General features: G+C 49.6%; 1 protein-coding gene across 4 annotated transcripts; it reads right to left on the bottom strand.

Moving 5' to 3' along the window:
- Positions 1 to 6666: 6666 nt before the first annotated feature.
- Positions 6667 to 18373, bottom strand: PLEKHO1 (pleckstrin homology domain containing O1). 4 transcript variants are annotated; one of them, XM_060029099.1, is made up of 7 exons: positions 18211 to 18373; positions 17380 to 17526; positions 12656 to 12838; positions 11854 to 11958; positions 11370 to 11471; positions 8407 to 9432; positions 6667 to 6681 (listed from the first exon to the last, which is right to left on the bottom strand). In XM_060029099.1, the coding sequence occupies exons 1-6, from the start codon at positions 18238 to 18240 to the stop codon at positions 8728 to 8730; spliced, it is 1272 nt and encodes a 423-aa protein (XP_059885082.1). In that variant the 5' UTR covers positions 18241 to 18373; the 3' UTR covers positions 6667 to 6681; positions 8407 to 8727. The 4 variants fall into 4 exon arrangements, with proteins under 4 accessions (XP_059885082.1, XP_059885072.1, XP_059885093.1 ...); XM_060029089.1 differs by lacking the exon at positions 6667 to 6681 and having other exon boundaries at positions 6738 to 9432; positions 18211 to 18349; XM_060029110.1 differs by lacking the exon at positions 6667 to 6681 and having other exon boundaries at positions 12698 to 12838; positions 18211 to 18363.
- Between the last annotated feature and the right edge of the window lie 738 nt (positions 18374 to 19111).

Below are 19111 nucleotides of genomic sequence, written 5' to 3'. Positions count from 1 at the left end.
CACCTCTGGCCCACTGTTAATAATGCTGCTGTGAACATGGATGTGCCAATATCTCTTTAAGATCCTGCTTTCATTCTTTTGGATATATACCAGGAGTGGGATTGCTGGATCATATGGTAATTCTATTTTTATTTTTTTGAGGAACTACCATATTGTTTTCTATAGTGGCTGCACCATTTTACACTCCCACCAACAGTGCACAAGGGTTCCAATTTCTCCACATCAAGGGATCATGATTTTTTCTTATTGGGGCAACAGTGTTCAGCTCCCTGTTCACCTAGTCTTGCATTCTTTTTTTTTTTTTTTTTTTTTTTTGCGGTACACGGGCCTCTCACTGTTGTGGCCTCCCCCTGCTGCGGAGCACAGGCTCCGGACGCGCAGGCCCAGCGGCCATGGCTCACGGGCCCAGCCGCTCCACAGCACGTGGGATCTTCCCGGACCGGGGCACGAACCCACGTCCCCTGCATCAGCAGGTGGACCCCCAACCACTGCGCCACCAGGGAAGCCCTCTTGCATTCTTTTTATATATTAAACAATGCCCATCTATTTTGTCCCTAGGGATATCGTGTTCCATTAACCAACTCAGATCTCTGTGGGTTAAGCCCCCTTGCTTGGCCCTTCAATCTTGCTGTTCATTAAGATAATTGTGACCCCCTGGTTCCTACTGTTGCCACTTGGCCTCAACTGATGGAGATGGGGAGGGGGGTTTGATTATCTCCATTGCTATCAATGATCCCAGCTCTGTGATTGCCTCTCCTGCTCTGCAGAGACGAGCCACCACTGAACTCAGTGATGCTGGTGCCCCTCTAGTGGCTGTGGTGAATGGTTTGTCTTCTGAACCTTCCATGAAATATAATCCTTTGGTGGGTCTTCAGGCCTCAAATAATAGATCCATTCCACTATGTCCACTCCCTAAGCTTTTTAATCCTTTCCTCCACCGTCTGATGTGGCAATTCCAGCATTCCAACTTTGCTCAGTGTGGGACATCACTTTTTCCAGGCTTCTAGGAGCACTCTAAGAACACATTGGAAACAACTCTGGTGTCCTTGCTGAAATGTAAACCCTATATCCCAAGAGAGTGCCCCTAAATTAATAAACTCTTTCTTATCCAGTTTTATATTCTGGTACCCTTGATCAAGCACACTCAAAATCTAATCCATGGGGCTTCCCTGGTGGCGCAGTGGTTGAGAGTCCGCCTGCCGATGCAGGGGACACGGGTTCGTGCCCCGGTCTGGGAAGATCCCATATGCCGCGGAGCGGCTGGGCCCATGAGCCATGGCCGTTGAGCCTGCGCATCCGGAGCCTGTGCTCCGCAATGGGAGAGGCCACAGCGGTGAGGGCCCCGCGTACCGCAAAAAAAAAAAAAAAAAAAAAAAAAAAATCTAATCCATGGCATCCTCTCCTGCTCCTGCTGTTACATGCTGGGTGTTAGTTCCTTTTCTTCCTTCTGAGGTCCAACATGTTCTCAGCTGAATTGTGCTGTGACTTAGCACCAGTTATCATCCTGGCAGCCAGAAAAGGAGATGGGGTCAGATCCTGACCTCTGCCACCTTCTAGGGAGGGGCCTTTACTGGGGATAGGTGATGCTAGCTCTTAACGGGGAGGGGTGGATCACTTTTGTATGGGAAACCAAAATCTTCAGGGACATCTACCATCCGAGGATACCGGATGTCCCCACTCCATGTGTCAGGGTTCCAGTACAGGTTTTCTCAACTAGGGCCCTGGCCCTGGCACAACAGATCTACCCTGTCCGAAGGTTCTAGTTTCCTGCCTCAGGTGAAAGTTTGTCTTTGAAGTTCTGCATCTCTACTAGTTTCTGAGTTGGGTCTTCATTCTTTACTGCTCTCTTAACAGCAGGAGAGAAGGACCTCCTTGTAAGTTACCAAAGAAGACTCAGGCTTTCACACTTAATTTCAATTGGTTGGTAATTGCTTTTTCTTGTCTCCCCATAAGATGCCAAAGCAGTTTAGTAACAATCAGCCAATTTTCATGTCCTTGTATGAGTCATTTCCCTATACTTTTCAAATACCTGAATCATTTCACTGGCAGGAGGGTCTCCTCCATCAGATCATTCTCCTGAATTACCACTGGTGAAAGTTTTTCTGGCTGGAGACTGTTCCTGTCTCTCTATTATTTTTCCAATAAATTTTGCTTGCAAACTGAATGGTTCCTTCTTTGGTTCCTTTCTCTTGCAAAAATACCTTATCATTTACAGCTAAGAAAAGCTTACTGGTACTTTCAACATTCTGCCTGGAAATCTCCTTAGCTACCTCCAATAAGCTCATTAGGTACATTTTCTATCTTCCAAAATACCATAGGTGACAGTTTCATAAATTATTCCACCACTATTTAACACAAGGTAACCCTTTCTCCAGCGTCCAATGGTAATTTCCTCCCCGATCATCCAGCCTCTACTAATAGTCTCTTGGCTGCCCTTCTAGCCTCTGTTTACTGCCTGGTCCCAATGCCAGTGTCCTGTGTTTTGGGTTTTAAGTATTGCAGTTTCCTACTTTAGTGTTTCAGTTTCTACTGCTGAATAACAAACCACTCTCAAACTTAGTGGCTTAAGACAACAATGATTTATTAATTTCTCACAATACTGTGGGCTGACTGGATGGTTGGTCTTTGGTCTTGCATGTTGTGCTGCATTTAGCTTGCGTTTGCCCAGAGGCTCAGATGTTTGGGATGGTTTCGCGTGGTTTCAATGCCTCTTTCCCCACATGGTCTCATATCCCAAAGATGCTCGGCCAGGTTTCTTACTTGCAGCTAAATTTTAAGAGGGCCAGAGAGGACACTGTGAGACCTCTTAGGGCCTAAACTCTGGAACTTATACAATTGCACGTTCTACTGGTCAAAGCAAGTCACAAGGCAAACCCAGATTCAGACAGCACTTGGAGAAATAGCAATGCCTCTTGAGTGGGAGAAGTAAACTCACAATGCAAGAGCATGGATGGAGGTTGATTCATTGAGGGCCATTATTTAAGGATCTACCACACTTAAATTTAAGGTGCCTGTTAAAATGGAATACTATTCAGCCATAAAAAAGGATAAAATTTTGCCATTTGCAGCAACATGGATGGATTTGGAAGGCATTACGCTAAGTGAAATAAGTCAGACAGAGAAAGACAAATACTGTACGATATCACTTATATGTGGAATCTGAAAAAATATAACAAACTAGAGAATATAACAAAATAAGCAGCAGACTCACAGATACAGAGAACAAAGTAGTGGTTACCAGTGGAGGGGGATATAGGAGTGGGGGAGTGGGAGGTACAAACTATTGGGTGTAAGATAGGCTCAAGGATGTTGTATTGTACAACATGGGAAATATAGCCAATATTTTGTTATGACTGTGAATGGAGTATAACCTTTAAAATTGTATTAAAAGAAGTTAATACATCCTAAGAGTTCTCATCACAAGAAAAAAAAAAAGATGCCTGTTAGACACCCAAGTAAAGATGCCAAATAGGTACTTAGCTGTAAGTGCCTTGATCCCAGAGCCGGGGGTTAGGCCAGGGAAGGAAATTGGGAATCATCAACATACAGACATGATGCTATGTGAATCATCCTGCCCTGCGGGTTCCTGGTTGCTGCGGCAGTGGACTGTGGAGGAGTCAGGGTGCCAGCAGGGTGCAGCGCTCTGAACGAGGCTGGGTAAAGGCTGGGGGAAGAAGGACATTCTGCTCTTGCGGCGGCTCCAAGTCCACTCCCCCACTCGGGTGTAGAGGATTCCACTAGCCCTCTCCTTCCACCTCCCTCCTTGATAGAGCCACAGGCGTTAGGGATGAGGTTAGGACAACTGGTCTGCACACAGAGGATATAGGACAGGCAACCATTCCACTGCCTTGTTTTGCCACCTAAGGAACCCAGTAAAACGGGGAACGAGCCACATTGCCCTGCTTAATCTTCTTTCTGTTGCGCTGCATTTGCTGCCAGGTAGGACAAATTTGCAAAAGCAACTACATTCCCATTGTTACCACTTGTGGCCATTTCCTCTCATTCTTCATCTAGAAGACAGTTTAGGCATCATCCTCAAATGTCCGACAACACTTTGTCAACCCAAAACTGATTACCCTTATTTTAGATTTTTCTGTGTTTCTTAGGAGGAAGGGGCTGTTTGCTGTCATGGTTTTACTATATGGAAGAGGAAAAGCAAGAATGAGGTTGAGTCTAGTATTTTTGAAAGAAAGAGGTGATTTCAGAGCTATTCCAAACCAGCAGGAAAGACAGGGGAGATAAATCCAACTTGTCCAAAGGAGAAAGCAAAGAGGAGGAGGGAATAAGTCGGAGGCTGTGATGCAGATCAACAGTTCTATGTTACCTGCTCTTCTCTAAGTTACTCTTCTCCGTATTGTCTTTACGAAAATGAAAACTGCCTATGTCCCTCCTTTTTGTAGCTGCATCAGCCTCTCCCACCTGATAACTTAGGAAGAGCAGGGAATCTGTATTCTCCAATTCTCCCCAACCTTAACGTAGTTCTCTCCATACTCGTTAACTCTCCAAGATCTTATTTTTAAGCTGGTTTTGCTAATTTTTGCATTCTCCTCAAGGCTGCTTTCAAGCCCAGGCTGGGGTTGGGGCCGGAGCCGGGGTGAGGCAAGTACAAGAGTTTCTGGCTCCATCTCCCATTTCCTGAGCTGAGCTGGGCTGTACTAATTGACCTCGAGGGTCTCAGCTGTGCTAAGTTGTATGTTTGTTAGATCTCGTTAGGATTGTAATTAGTGCAGAGAATCTAGGTCAGAGGCAACTGGTTGGATTGATGGTCTCAGGGGGCATGAATAAAGGCCGGGAATAGCAAACAGGTTCCTCGTTCTTGGGTGGGGCAGGGAATGGTGGGACTTGTGTCAAACACACACAAATAGACACAGGGTCACGTGCAGAGAGGTGCTCAAAAACTGTTAGCGTGTGTGTGTCTTAGGGTGTGTGTGTGTGTGTGTGTGTGTGTGTGTGGTTGTGTGTGTGTGTGTGTGTCTGGTGTTCGCTCCCACATTTACTCGGGTTTCTTTTCAACCTCTCCATATATGGTGTGGCTCTAGAGCAGCCTGGGGATTGGCTGCTGTTGTTGGGAGACTCGGAGGTAGGAAGAAAGCAGAAAAAAGAACGAACCCAGCAAGGGGAGGGAGTGTCAAGGGGAGGGGCTGTAGCTGAGCTTTGAGGGTTGCAGAATGGGGCTGGGTGCCCTTGCCTGTAAGGTTTAGAAAGGGGAGAGATTCTTCGGGGCTGCTTTTTGTGTGTAATGAGGTAGAGCTTACTGTTCGCAGAGGGTCTGGGAGAGGGCAGGGAAGGAGGCAAAGCTATTTCCCTAGGGTCGGCACGGCATTGGTTTGTGACGGCTGGAGCGGGAGTTAGAAAAACTTGTTTTTTTTTTCCTTTTCTTTTCACCCTAAACAACCTACAGCTATGCTATGGAAATAGCATGCAAATTAATTCATCAGCTTTCCAGGTCAACACCTCAGATATTCTTCCTAATGGAGGCCAGTCAGGACTGTACCGCACTCTGTTCCCCAAACCTCTACAAGTTAATGGGGGAAGAACAGGAAAAGTTGAGGAAAATGTCATTGAAATAGGAAATGGCATTTAGTTCTTTACCTGTCTCTGCCCCTCGCCCCATGTCAACTCTGTGTGTACTGGATTTCCTCATCTCCCTTGCCTGGGGCCTCCCAAAAGATTCTCCCTTTTCCAGTTCATTTGTGTAAGAAAAGAATATAGCAAAGATGTTGGAAGAGAGGAAAGGAGGAAGAAAAATACACATCCTGAGAAACGTCTATCGGCAACTGTGTAGTAAGCAGGTTGCCCCGCACCCCTACTCAATCCACCCATTTGCCCCAGAACACGTGACTGGGAGGAAGTAAGGGAAATATTTCAGGTAAAGAAACTGGAGTGATGCAGTGAGGGAAGACGGATCTGGGAGGAGGGAAAAGCTAGAGTTCCAGCATCATTATCCTCCAGCCACAGTGCCGGTGCTCATGCTTCCTTAACAGAGATCACGCTAGCAGCCCACCACCAGCGTACGCTCTTAAGCTGTTTTTCTAGCGGGGAGCCTGGCTTTGTGCTAAGCTCTGAAATTCTTGAAGACAGGAGATCAAGCTTTCTCCCTTCTTTCTATCTCTGGCCTTTAGCCCAGTACCTGGTATTCTCTCTCCTTGAAGAAAGGCTTATGGGCACAGTCTGTGGACTGGATCAACTCGTGTACCAGAACACAGTGACAGTAACCCCATCCCCTAAGCCTCATTCTAACTGTACTCCTACCACCTGAGCTACTGTTAATAGCCCACTGAGTCAAACTAATAATAGCAGCAGCTGCCCCAGCAGCTATTTACCAGCTGGCAGGCATTTTCCATACATTGTCTTTACACTTCCACTTTGCAGATGAGAAAACTGACACTTGGAAAGCCTGTGCCTTGCCCAGGGTCTCATAACTAAAAAGTCAGAATTTGAACCCAGATCTGTCTGGTTCCAAAGCTGGCCTCATCTTACCACCTTGTGGCCTGGTTTTGGTGCCTTAAGACTGCAGGAGCCCAGCGCCCAACCCTTAGTCTCCCGGGGTCCCTGATCTTTCTTTTCTGCTTCCCCTCACCTTTCTCCTCTCCGGTGTCTCCCTCCATCCTCTAGCTCCCCTGGGAGCCACAGATAATTGGCATGTTGGGATATACATGTCATTCTTGCTTTTGTCTTTTTCTTCATTATGTGGGAGCGACAAGGAAAAGAAAGAGAGAAAAAGGAAAATGCTGGTAAAATAAATTAATACAAAAATGCAGACTTACATATAGAAAGTAAATATTTTAACCTAGGCTTTCAATATTTGTGACAACGGGTAGCTCTGCTGACCCTGCTTAGAGTTTATGTGAGCAAAACTTGTTTGGAGGATAGGAAGTCTGGAGACCCAGGCTCCCTCCCCTCCTACCCCAGGAGACTCTGGGAATGACATGTAGGTGGCACTCTGGTGTACTCTCCTCACTCAAGGATACATGTGATTTAGTTATCTACAGGATAAATCTAGGGGAAATCTTCATGACTGTGACTGGTGGGGACCGAAAGAGCATGAGAATCTCTCTTCCCTACAGATGTTCAACTTGGACGGATTCCCCCATCTTGCTTACGGGGGTTATGGAGTAATGTCAGAGCAGAAGAGTGGCAATTGAGGGTCTGTGTTTTGCCCAAAGGATTTTCCTTGTTTCCCTCCTACCCCACCTTCCTGAATGTCACACGAGGGCAGCATTGTGGCCAGGACGTACGCACAGTTTGTCCCCATTTTCTCCTCTTCTCCCCTCTCACCCTTAGGTGAACTCTAGGTTTTGGCTCTTGGAGGTGAGAGGGGACCTAGGGAAGGGGATCAGGAAGCAAGGGGTCTACAGTTGACCCTTGAACAACGTAAGTTTGAACTGCGCAGATCCACTTACATGCAGATATTTTCCAATAAACCCTACAGTACTACACAGTCTGCAGTTGGTTGAGCCCTCAGGTGCAGAGGAACCATGGATATGGAGGGCTGACTGTTAATTTACAGGTGGATTAACCCTCGCACTTTTCAAGGGTCAACTGTACTTCAAAGTGTTTTTTTTTTAACCCTTCATTACTTGATTCACGGGACTGTCCCCTTCTTTCCAAAAATCATTCATATGTCGCCTTCTTCTTCTCTGGACACTATCACTGTTATTAAACCTGATCTTAGAAACTTCAGAGGGAAGAAGCAATCAAAATGAGCTGTGTAGTCTCTACCGCAGACAAGAATGTCGGGGAGTCTGGCAGCTGCAGAGGTGGTCAGGAGGGTGGTGTGAGCATAAAGATGTTTTTCTAAAGCTGGGGCTTGATTAGTGTTGGAAGTAGGGTTCGAGGAAGGAGAGGGAGAGGCTACAGGAAACCCTAGCTTGGCCGAAAGAGGAACCTGGGCATATATTTGGCTTTCCCCTTCATCCTACCCAGCTTGCATCACAAATCAGTTTCCGTTTTAGTTTGGTTCTTCCCTGGGGTTGACTGTCCCCGGTTCCCCTGTGCTAGGCGCCCCTAGCCAAATGACCAAATCCATCCCATCCGTCCAGGGCTGTATCTCTGAATCAGTGTTGGGAAGGGTGTGAGAGAGGAAGGGAAGAAACACCTCATACAAGAAAGCCAGGCAGCGTGATCGCAATCAGAGGCTGCTAGGCGTGAGAAGCCAGTGCCCGGCGGCGGGGCTGGGGGTGTTTTAATCGCACAAACCCTCCTCGGGACTGGGATAAATTTCACTTGTGTGTGCGTGGACAGGTGGCACTGGCTCCCACATCTCTTGAGCTAGGGCTGAGTGGCTGAAATTTCACCCTCAGATTGAAAACTTGGAATGGGACACAAGAGACGGCCCACACCTCCCCCTCTAAACTTAGGAGCCCAGATACATCTTTGGGAGCAGCAGGATATTCCTCACCACACCTCAGAGGGGTGGTGCGTGTAATACGGTCAGACTGTGCCTCCGTCACCCTCTCTCTCTTCATACAGGTGAAAGCTTCTTAATACTGCTGTAGGGGTCACCTCCTCCCCAGATCTGAGGCAATTTAGGTCTCAGAGAGATAGATGGGGGGAAAGAAGTTTGGGAAATAAGGGCTGTAGGAGGGTCGGGCAGCAGCAAGAGCAACGAATTTGATCGTGTTTTTGTTTTCTTTTTTGACTGAGGTAAATAAAAAAGCTGTATCCTGCAACACTTGGAGATAAGAGTCTGTCCACCCCACACGTTCCAGACTCTGTCACCTTCCTCTACATCAGGCTCTTCCGGTACTGGCTATGCTGGCTGGGCTGTCTGAGGTGGGAGTCGGGGGTCTGCAGGTCCATCTGTCTGTACAGGTCCCTCAGCTCCCTGACTTCCTGGAGCACCCTCTTCGCCTGGCTCCAATTTGATGACGCCTCTCCCAGCAGCCGCTCTGTCTCCAGCAGCAGCTGTTCTGACTCAGAATCGGGAGGAGACCGAGGGGGGTCCTTGGCCTTTCGCTTCCCGTCTCCCAGTCCCTGAACCTCTGCCAGCAGCTCCTGAGTCTTCTCCAGTTTCCTTGCTACCAGGTCCTGGATCCGGGACAGCTGCCCCGGGTGGGGTGGGATGGGGGTCGGGGGGTCCTGGGCCTGCAGTTGGAGGGTGCGGGCTGCGGCAGTGTCCCGCTGAGACAGGATCTCCTCCAGGGAGGCACAGCGGCCTTTTTCTGCAGGGCTCAACTTCTTGGGTGCCTGGGGGGTGTAGGTGGCCCCTCTGTCTGGCTTTTCCCAAAGTCGGGGAAGGCCGCTTGCCCGGTCCGAGGAGGGCTGGATGCGGTCTGAGTCTGCTCTCCGCCGGCTGCCTGCCAGCTGGGCCACAGACTTGTCCAGGTCGACTCGAAAGCTCTCAGCACAGGAGGTTGGTTCCTCAGGGGAAGGGTCTTCCTCCTGGATCAGGTCCAAGGTCAGCATGCCATCCGAGGTAGAGGTTGAAGCCTGCAGAGGGAGAAGGAGGGAATGAAGGGGGTAGATTGTCGTTAGTGAGCATTTCAGGACTGACTGCCTGAAAGAGAAGCAAGCTGTGGTCATTTCCCTCCTCAACGTGCCTTCCTGAATGAGAAGACCCCACTCCTGACACAGCCCTCTGACTTTGTTTCCTATTGCTTATTCCTTTGATAGTGACTTAAACTTCTTTCTTTCTTTTATTTTTCTGTGACTTAAAGTAATTTCTCCTGGGGGACTTCCGTGGTGGTCCAGTGGGTAAGATTCCGCGCTCCCAATGCAGGGGGTCTGGGTTCGATCCCTGGTCAGGGAACTAGATCCTGCATGCATGCCGCAACTAAGAGGCAGCATGCCGCAACTAAAGACCCTGCGTGCCGTAACTAAGACGCGGCACAGCCAAACCAAGTTAGCAAATAAATAAATATTTTTTTAAAATACTAATTTATTAAAAAAAATAATTTCTCCTGCTTGTTTCCCGTATTTTCCACTTTACTACGAGCTTCCTGAAGAGTGTCTTTTTCCTCTGTATTGTGGACTCTAAGCATCAGTTGGGTTTGACACATACAGGATGCCTGGCATGGCAGGGTAACTGTCCTTTTCCATCTGTATTCTCTGAGCCACACACCTCAACCCCCTCTGCTATTTGGACCTCAGAACTTCTTGCCTTAAAATAAAACTTGTTCTATTTCCAGAATACTGTAATTAAAAAAAAAGTGATAATGGTATTCAGCACCTTATATGTATTGATACATATGTTGTTTCAATCACTCCTCACAGCAACCGTTCAAGTGGGCATGATTACTGCCCCACTTTACAGTTGGAGGCGGGCAGCTTCAGAGTACACTGCAAAGCTAGGTTCCAATCCAGTTCTGTCTGATTCCAAAGCCCATGTTCTTTCTTTCTTTTTTTTAAAAATTAATTAATTTTATTTTATTTATTTTAGTTTTGGCTGTGTTAGGTCTTTGTTGCTGTGTGCGGGCTTTCTCTAGTTGTGGCGAGCGGGGCCTACTCTTCGTTGTGGTGCACAGGTTTCTACTGTGGTGGCTTCTCTTGTTGGAAGCATGGGCTCTAGGTGCATGGGCTTCAGTAGTTGTGGCATGCGGCTCAGTAGTTGTGGCTCGCGGGCTCTAGAGTGCAGGCTCAGTAGTTGTGGCGCATGGGCTTAGCTGCTCCACGGCATGCGGGATCTTCCCAGACCAGGGCTCGGACCCGTGTCTTCTGCATTGGCTGGCGGATTCTTAACCACTGCGCCACCAGGGAGGCCCCCATGCTCTTTCTACTATACCCGAGTGCCTCTTTCCCTAGACACTTAGCGCTCAGACAAATGAAAGAAAATCCTTGTTCCTCTAAGTGCCTGTGATACATAATGCTGTTATCCGTCAGGACAGCTGCCACCAGACAGTAGCTTATGTTGCCTTGTACTGTATTCATCTCTTCTACTTTTCACTTCCCTTGTGGGTATATCTCATTTTCCCCAAAGGATGATACATTTATTGAGGGCAGGACTTTCAAATTCACAGTAGGTGCTGACTAAATATTTTTGGTTTGGAGGAATCAAGAAAGGGAACAGGGTGGAGGGACTTCCCTAGCCTTTGACCTTGGTACACAAATGCCTCTGGTGGGCTGTCTGAGATACAGTCCTGTCTGAGATGAACTGACGTGGAGTTGGCCCTTCAGCAATTTTTACTTTCTTTCTTTTTTTTTTTTTTTGCGGTACGCGGGCCTCTCACTGTTGTGGCCTCTCCCATTGCGGAGCACAGGCTCCGGACGCGCAGGCTCAGCGGCCATGGCTCACGGGCCCAGCCGCTCCGCGGCATGTGGGATCTTCCTGGACCGGGGCACGAACCCGTGTCCCCTGCATCGGCAGGTGGACTCTCAACCACTGTGCCACCAGGGAAGTCCAATTTTTACTTTCTTATAGTCTTACATACCACAGCCATTAGGTGTCCCCGAGTTGGGGGGCGGCGGGAGTGCTGGATTTTTGCCCTGTCTCGAGTTGGGTGTGCGAGATAGCTGTCCTCCTCAACGGTGACCTGAAGAGATGCACTGTGAGTCATGGGTGCTATTTGGAGACTCTGTCCCAACCCAGCTTCCCCTGAAGCCTGAACATGCCTGGACTGGGAATAATCCCACCTCATGAACAATTTCTGAGCAAATCCAAGGGCAAGGGATGTATTGGACATGAAGGGGCTCCTTAAGCTGGCCCAGGGCTGGCCCATGCATCAGAAAGTGGGGAAAGAGAAGTTGGCAGAAAAGACTTAGAAGTCAGAAGGAGAATAGGGTTTCAAAAGGGAAATAAAGAGCAGAGCTGGTGGGGAGCTAGTAAATGGGGCCCACACCATCCTCTTCCCTCTTCAGTGAGTCATTCTGCTCCCTCTGCCTCAGCGTCCCCTTCCCCACAATAAACCTCCTGACCTCATCCAAGATGCGGTTCTTGGCGCGGGTGATGGCGGAGTTGAGGGCGTTGATCCATGATTCCTTCTCTTCCGGACTCACTGCCAGGAAGATCAAGTTGGGTGCCTGTGAGGAGAAGATTCTTGTTTCAGTCAGGGTTTTACATTTGGCCTCACCTTGACAGTGAAGAAGTAAGAAATTATAATCTCATTCTCTTAGACCCAGCTCTTGGAAGGAGAGAGATTCTACTTCTGGAGTCATCCGTAACTAAAGGAAATCAGCCTCTATTCCTGCAAAATGCCACTGCTTGGAGGCTGTTTTAGAAACGACCAATGAGGAGCTTAGAAGGGTACCAGATATTAATACGGCACTGGAGATAATTAGAGGAGGTTTGGGGAAGGACAGGTACTAAAATAAAGATCTTTAAATGTTTGAAGAAATAGAATTTGACAGGAATGGCTTCCCTGGGTTTCCTCAGACAAGAGAAATTAGATTCAGAATTTCAACCGCCTATCACAGTACAGGGAAAAGTGGCTGTCTCCCAAGAGGGGTGTGTTTGTGTATTTGTGTGTGTGTGTGTGTGTGTGTGTGTGTGTGTGTTAGAGAGAGAGAGACAGAGACAGAGAGAGGGAGAGAGATATGATCTTTGTGGCTGGACAGTTTAAAGGCTGGCTTGCCTGGAAGGAAGGAAATGGCCATGATATTCTCAGGTTAAATAATAAAAGCTGGCAGGAGAGCAATAATTCAGGGCCTCTGAGCCAAGAGAGCTGAGAGAGAGATCCTGAAGGGGCAGGTGCTCTCCTCTGCTCCCCACACCCCTGACCTGGTCGATGTTCCGGTGGCCCAGGCGGCAGGCGGAGCGTACCGTGTTCCCAGGCTGTTTGGAGTGGGCAAGAGTGAACTTGCTATGATTCTTCTTGCTCCTGCTCTTGGATTTCCGGAGCTCTTCACACTTCTCATAGTCACTCAGGTCAAACACCTCTTGAACATTTTTCTCATCTTTTACCTAGGGGAGGGTTGGAGGTGAGGTGCTGAGGATAAAATTACTTAGTCCCTTCTCCCAAATTGTTAGTTACTGACCAGTCTTGGGAACCAGAAGAAGCCTGAGAGGGGAGGGATGACAGGTTACAGAAAGGCTGTCCTACCCAAGGCCCACAGAGGCCTGACAGTGGGGGGCAGCCCCCCATGTCCTGATTCCTCAGGTGGGTTTCCATTTAAACCCCTTGTCCCCACTCCCCTCAGCCAAGCTACCGTTTCCAGAGCCCCAGTAGGTCTCTCTTCACTGTGACTCCCACTTTGTTCTTCAAAGGACATGGTTACAGGACTAACAGTTTAATCCTATCATCCTGAAGTAAGCAAGACCCGGATGGCCCTTGATTGTCCAGAGGGAGGAGGTAAAGGCAGGGTCAATATCAGGGGATGTCTGGAGGGAACGAAGGGCTGCCTCCGCCCTCCCCTGTCCTATGTTTATGCTGTTGCCTTCTTATCCATCCCATTATCCCCTGGCTCCTTCCTTAAATATATACTATTATGAAGAGACTGATCTATCTCCTTCTTTTCAGAAGCTTCAGCACCATAGGAACAGCAGCCCCTGTGTTCAGTTTGTTGAGTTTGTTCAGACAGGGTGAAAAACACACCTGTAGTTCCTACCTCTCCTTCTTCCTTCCAAGGTACCGTGACAACCCAACCTAGCTCCTGTGGGCTTGAGAAGCCACTTAATTATCCACTGCTCTCTAGGCAAAGATGCATTTATACTCTCCCTGGAGGACTACTTGGAAAAAAGCGTTCTGCTACCTGTTTCCATGATTCCAGTTTGAGCCCTTACTGCCAGGAAGTTCTTCCTTGTGTCTAAACTGAGCCCCTCCTGCTTGTAGAATCCATCTTGCACCCGGTTCCACTCTCAGCATTTCTAGCCATCATTTGGCTCTTAACTCTCTTGTTGAATGTCTAATCAGAGACCACAGTTCCGTCTACATCCTCCAACCCCAACCAGCCTTTTATGAGTGCCACAAAGCAAATTCTACTAACATTTCTGCCAAGGTCCGTTTTAAACTTCTCAGGGTTTTTTCTCCTCTCCCCTAAGGTATTCCCATAGCCCTAATCCTCTGAAGCTGTGATTTGGCTTGCAAGAGGAAAGAAGTCTTCATCACTGGCCTGGATGGAGCAGCCTGTGATTAGAAAACCCTTTCACCCTCTGCTACTTGCGCCTGGGACTGGAAGACCCTGTGGAATGAGCTGTTCAGGTTTTCCTGGGATGAGAGATGAAAACCACCAGCACTTGTCTTGTTAAAACTAAACAGTCAAAAGTAGCCTCATATGTTCCTTGGAAGACATCTACCCTCTCTGACTGGAAGTATTTCACAAAAGAGTCCCCACATCTCAAGCTCTGAAATAGGAATTGTGTGCCTGGAGGTGACTTCATTAATCCACCTGGTTCTCTCTTCCATCCCCCAGCCGATCTCTGCTCTTGTATCTGCCTATCCTTCTGACTTGGCACTGGACCCAGGGGGCTGACACAGACTCATTGAGGTGAATGGCTGCTCATACACCCACCTTGCTTTGTTTCCACGTGACCCGGCTCCTCCAGGGCTCTCCCCTATCCTGGGCTCCCGGGTTTTGGACTAGGAAGTGACCAGAAGCCTTGAAGGCTGTAGGTGAAAGTGGACAAGATGCTGGCAAGGGGTGTCCCAGAACAATTCCCAGAAACATGGAAGCAGGGATGCTGGGTGATGCATCACTCCTCTTCCCCTCCTTCCTCAGAGCTGAGGCTATCAGCAGAGGCCAGAAATCTTGGAGAGGAAAGTGCTGGGTGTGTATATGTAGCCAGGGGAAAAGAGTTACTTGTTCTGTTTTCCTTAGGGGAGGGGAGGAGAGGGGAACGGAAGGGGAGGGGAACAGAGGGGAAGGGAAGGGAAAGGGAGATATTCTGGCTTGGACACGACTGATAAGGAGCTCTGGGGAGCAGAAGACATTGACAGAGGTTAGCCCCTCATAAGGCAGGGGTAGAAGATGGGGTAAAGCAGTGAAACAAGCATACTCCAGTGCCCAGGGAAGATGGACAACTCCAAGACCCTAGTTCTCCACTGTATTGTTTCTGCCCATCTAATTCCCACAGTCTCATTTATAATTACCACCCACAAAAGTCAACCCTTTCCCCTGATTCTTTCTCCTTAGCCCACAGAAAGGAATTTTTCCCATGCTTGCCAAAAAAAGATGCCTTGAACTCAATTTCCTCTACCATGAGGTCTCCCTAAGGTCTAGTTTCTGTTCCTATACATCAGCTCCATGATCATAAGGTGCCCTTTGACTAAGAATGAAGAAAACGATTATTAACAACAAATACAGAAGGATTTCTTTGGTGGGGGCAGTTGCAAAAAAATACTATACTGGCGCAAATTCTAGGGGAGAGGGTTAGGGATTTCCTGCATTAACATATAAATTACTGGGACTTCCCTGGTGGTCCAGAGGGTAAGACTCCTAGCTTCCCAGTGCAGGCGCTGGGGTTCAATCCCTGGTCAGGGAACTAGATCCCGTGTACATGCTGCAACTAAGAGTCCGCATGCCACAACTAAAGATCCCACAGGACGCAACGAAGATCCTGCGTGCCGCAACCAAGACCCAGTGCAGCCAAAATAAATAAATAAATAAAATTTAAAAAGCCCATGTAAATTACAAACATCATACTATATTAAAAAGAATCTTGACTCTGTTGGCTCTGGAGCTTTTGGGAAGTGGACAGAATAAAGCCTATAGTCCTTGATCAGTTTCACCTTTAACCTAGGCCTTTGTAGCGTGGAAACTGGCCCCAAAGAAGAGTACTACCAATAGGCTTATTCCCTATTTTCCTATGCCTTTCTCAGCAGTGGGCAGTTGGCCCCATGATCGGTCAGATGCTCCTGACTCACAGGATACCAGACATCCTAAGCTGCGGTCATTCCATCCTTTCCCCTGTCTCAGTACCCCTTCCTCCACAAACAAGGGTCAACTACGCTCTTTTGCCCCCTGACTCTGTTCTTTGAACAAATACAAACAAGAAAAAGATGTCTTGTTCCTTCTACCCTTTCCCTGATCACATGTTTTCCCCACTGACGTGTGGGAAGTTCTCCCTGATTGCTACTAGAGTTTCCTGCCATTATGGAGTTCAGGGAAGACAGGAGATACACTTTGACACTTGCCTAAGAAAAAAAAAAGCCAAAAACCACCCCCTGGAAAGCCCACACATTGTGGAAAAACCTTGGGTAGGATTTGGGGTTGGGCAGAGGTGACCCTTAAAAATAAATTCTCCTGTCAAAGTGTTTTCTCACCTCACTCCATCACCAAGTTCTCAGTGTAAACAGCAAGGTTTAAATACCCTTATGAGGGATCTCTTTGGCCCTGGCACAGCTTAGTTCTTTCTTAGCTGCCTCAGTAGATGTCCTGTTCAGATGAATACTTTCTCTAGGACTGCGCATGTGTCTATTTCAATACCATAAAAGGATTTATTTACCTAAATATAGTCTAGGCAGAAAGCAGAAGAGGTTAGAACTCAGGGAGGACTTCGCAGTTAGCCCTGGGTGAGGGGGCGGGTGGAGGGTCATCCTACTAGGGGAACTCAGGACAGTCTCCTAGGCGATGCTGACACAGTCAAAGAGGTAGGGACTGGAATGACTTCTAACCTACAGAGGGGCAATTTCAGTTTCTCAATATTACTATGTGTCATTTATCCCAAGAATTAGAGATAACAGAGAGAGTAATCTGGATTCAATATGTGGGCTCAGGTTCTGACCCAATGTGGACTGTGGTTTTCATTTTAACTATAGCCCCAAAGACACAGACACACAGGGATTCATAACTCCATTCTCCCTTCTGCTATAACTGGTGGGGGGCAGCTGGGCAGGAAGGAATGGAGAATGAGTTCCCTGCTTCTTTGTTTTTCAGTGGAGTGGGGATGGGGAACAGAGAACATGTTGGTTAGGGACACTGCCTTCAACAGAAACCACTGCCACTTACAAATACTCTACCTGAGGTCATGTGAGACTGACCCTGGGTTGTATGTGTGTTTTCTGTGATTCAGGGCAGCTGCACTACTGATATGACTTGTATATGTCCCTGTGAGAGACAGGAAAGGGGAGGCTAGCTGGGTTGGGATGGGGAGGGCAGGAAGGAGTGGAGAATAAGCTGAACAGTGTTTCAGCAGCAACAGCAAAGAAAAAATAATCCTACGGTCAGCTAGAGGCCAGGATAGGGTGGGGGCCAGCAGGGGACACTTAAAACTTTTGGGACATTCTTGGGAGGGAGTTATCATGGTTGTCAGAAAGGTATTTCCAAAGAAAAATTTTTAAATAAGATGCAAACTCAACTTCTAATTCTAACTCCAGTCTCCTCATTAAAGGGTGACCTTTCTCTGCAGATAAGATGGGGGTAGAGACCAACCAGACCGCTGAACTAGCTTTTGGAACAAAATGAGGAATGAGGTAAGGGGGAGATGAGAAGTAGATAAGACCCCTGCGGAGAGACAAAGTGGGGACTATGAGAAAACAGGGATAGTTAGCGGCAAAGGGCACCTACCTCTTTTTCGGAGATGTAGAGCTGGTCCCCTTTCAGCACCACGTAGCGGTTTTTCCAAATCTCCCTGAAAATCCCTTTCCCGCAGAATTTCCGGACCCAGCCGACCTTCTCAGGCGGTGCAGACTGATGATTTCCATCCTGAGGCCCCTGCCCCCCGAGCCAGATGAGAACCACACGATTAGGTGATTACAGCTTTTTCCTCCTCCCGTTCCGTCCCCAGCGCCCTCCTCAGTCCCCGGTCCCCTCCTTCCCGCGTCCGCCCCGCCGCAGCTGGAGTCTGGGAGACCCGCGTTCGCTCCCCACTTCTTCAAAGCCTTTCACTCCAAGGAACTCGCTTCCCCATCGCTCCCCTCCCCCTTCTCCCAAATAAACAACTGGAACTGCCAGTGGAAGGGGTGAGGGCCGGGCTGGAGCCGAGGGGTGGCCTTCGGGTCTCCGCCGAGCCCCCCGCCCCCTCCCCCAGCCTCCCTCCTCGCCGCGCCGGGATTAACGGCATTTTATTTTATTTCTCATTGTCTTCTCGCCGCTGCAGAGCGCGATGCCGGCGGCCGCCAGCCGCCCGAGGAAGGGGAGGCCGGGGGTCGGGTAGAAACTCAGCCAAGTTAACCCCCAGCCCAAGTAAACAAACAAAAGCCCCCGCCGGTGCCTCGTCGTGGGGCCCAGCGCGCCGAGGCCGAGGCTAAGGGGACCGGCCATCGGGCCACGGGCCGGAAGGAGGGGGCTGGCGCGGGGCGTCCCCGGCCCCCAACCCGGCCGCCCGCGGCCCCGACGGGGCTGGGGTCCTCGGGGCACAAAGTCAGCGGCGGGCACGGGGCGGGCGGGCGCACTCACCCGCTTGGTGGAATTGTTCTTCTTCATCATTCCGGGCGGGCGGGCGGACGCGGGCGCCGAGGGGCGGCCCCGCGTCGGGGGCCGAGGCCGCTTCGAGGGGGCTCCTGCCCAGGGGGAGGGTGCGGAGAGGCCCCCGGCGCCGCCGCCGCCGCTCCTCCCTCCCTCCCTCTCCCCTTCTTTGTAGCTCCGGTTACACTAAAGGCCGGCCTCCCTCGCGCTCGCACACACACGCACGCCCGCTCCCCGCCCCTCGGCGCCCTCCATCCCGGCGCCCACGCGGCCCGGGCCCCCGAAAGCTCCCCCGCCGTCCGCCCGCCCGGCCCGGCCCGGCCGCTCCCCCGGCCCGGCGCGCTGTGGGCGGCCCAGCCCGCGCCCCGCAGCTCCATCCACCCGCCCGCTGACGTTGCGAGTTCAGAATAAAGGGCGAATCGCCGAGCCGGAGAGAGTGCGCTCCCTCCACCCCCCTCCTTTGTTTCTGACTCACTGAGGGTGAAGAAGACAGACCTAAACCCCGCCGGAGAACGGCGTCTGGAGGGGCCGGGAGTCCGAGACTCCCCCAGACCGCCGGAGCGAGAGGTGGAGCCAGAAAAGACAGCCCGGGCCGACCTGCCGAGAGAGACGGCAGGGGCGGATGGAGCGGATGATAGAGAGACAGGGAGGTTTATGAAAACCGGCGATAACCTAGATCGGGATCCTCTCCCCCTCAAAGCCAAAACAAAAACAAGAACGTGAGCTGGGAGGGCGCGTTACCCAGGACTGGCAACTGGAATTCACACTCCCTAGGTGGTACTGATAGTGGTCTGGGCAGGTCAACCGTTGGGGAAAAGTTTTATGGAGGGTACCGATGTGAAGGGCGACTCCGTGGAAGAGAAGTTAATATTAATACACATTTCTTCCAGTT

This window comes from Delphinus delphis, chromosome 1 (genome assembly GCF_949987515.2).
Source record: "Delphinus delphis chromosome 1, mDelDel1.2, whole genome shotgun sequence".
Lineage (NCBI taxonomy): Eukaryota > Metazoa > Chordata > Mammalia > Artiodactyla > Delphinidae > Delphinus > Delphinus delphis.
Note: the sequence above shows the minus strand (reverse complement) of the source record. Positions and strands in the feature narration are given on the sequence as shown.

Coding starts and splice junctions, on each gene's coding strand:
- PLEKHO1 (XM_060029099.1), bottom strand. CDS start 18,240: ATGATGAAGAAGAACAATTCCACCAAGCGG. Junction 11,959..12,655: donor GCCACCGGAACATCGACCAG/GTCAGGGGTGTG, acceptor TTCTCCTCACAG/GCACCCAACTTGATCTTCCT. Junction 11,472..11,853: donor AGAACCGCATCTTGGATGAG/GTCAGGAGGTTT, acceptor GCATCTCTTCAG/GTCACCGTTGAGGAGGACAG.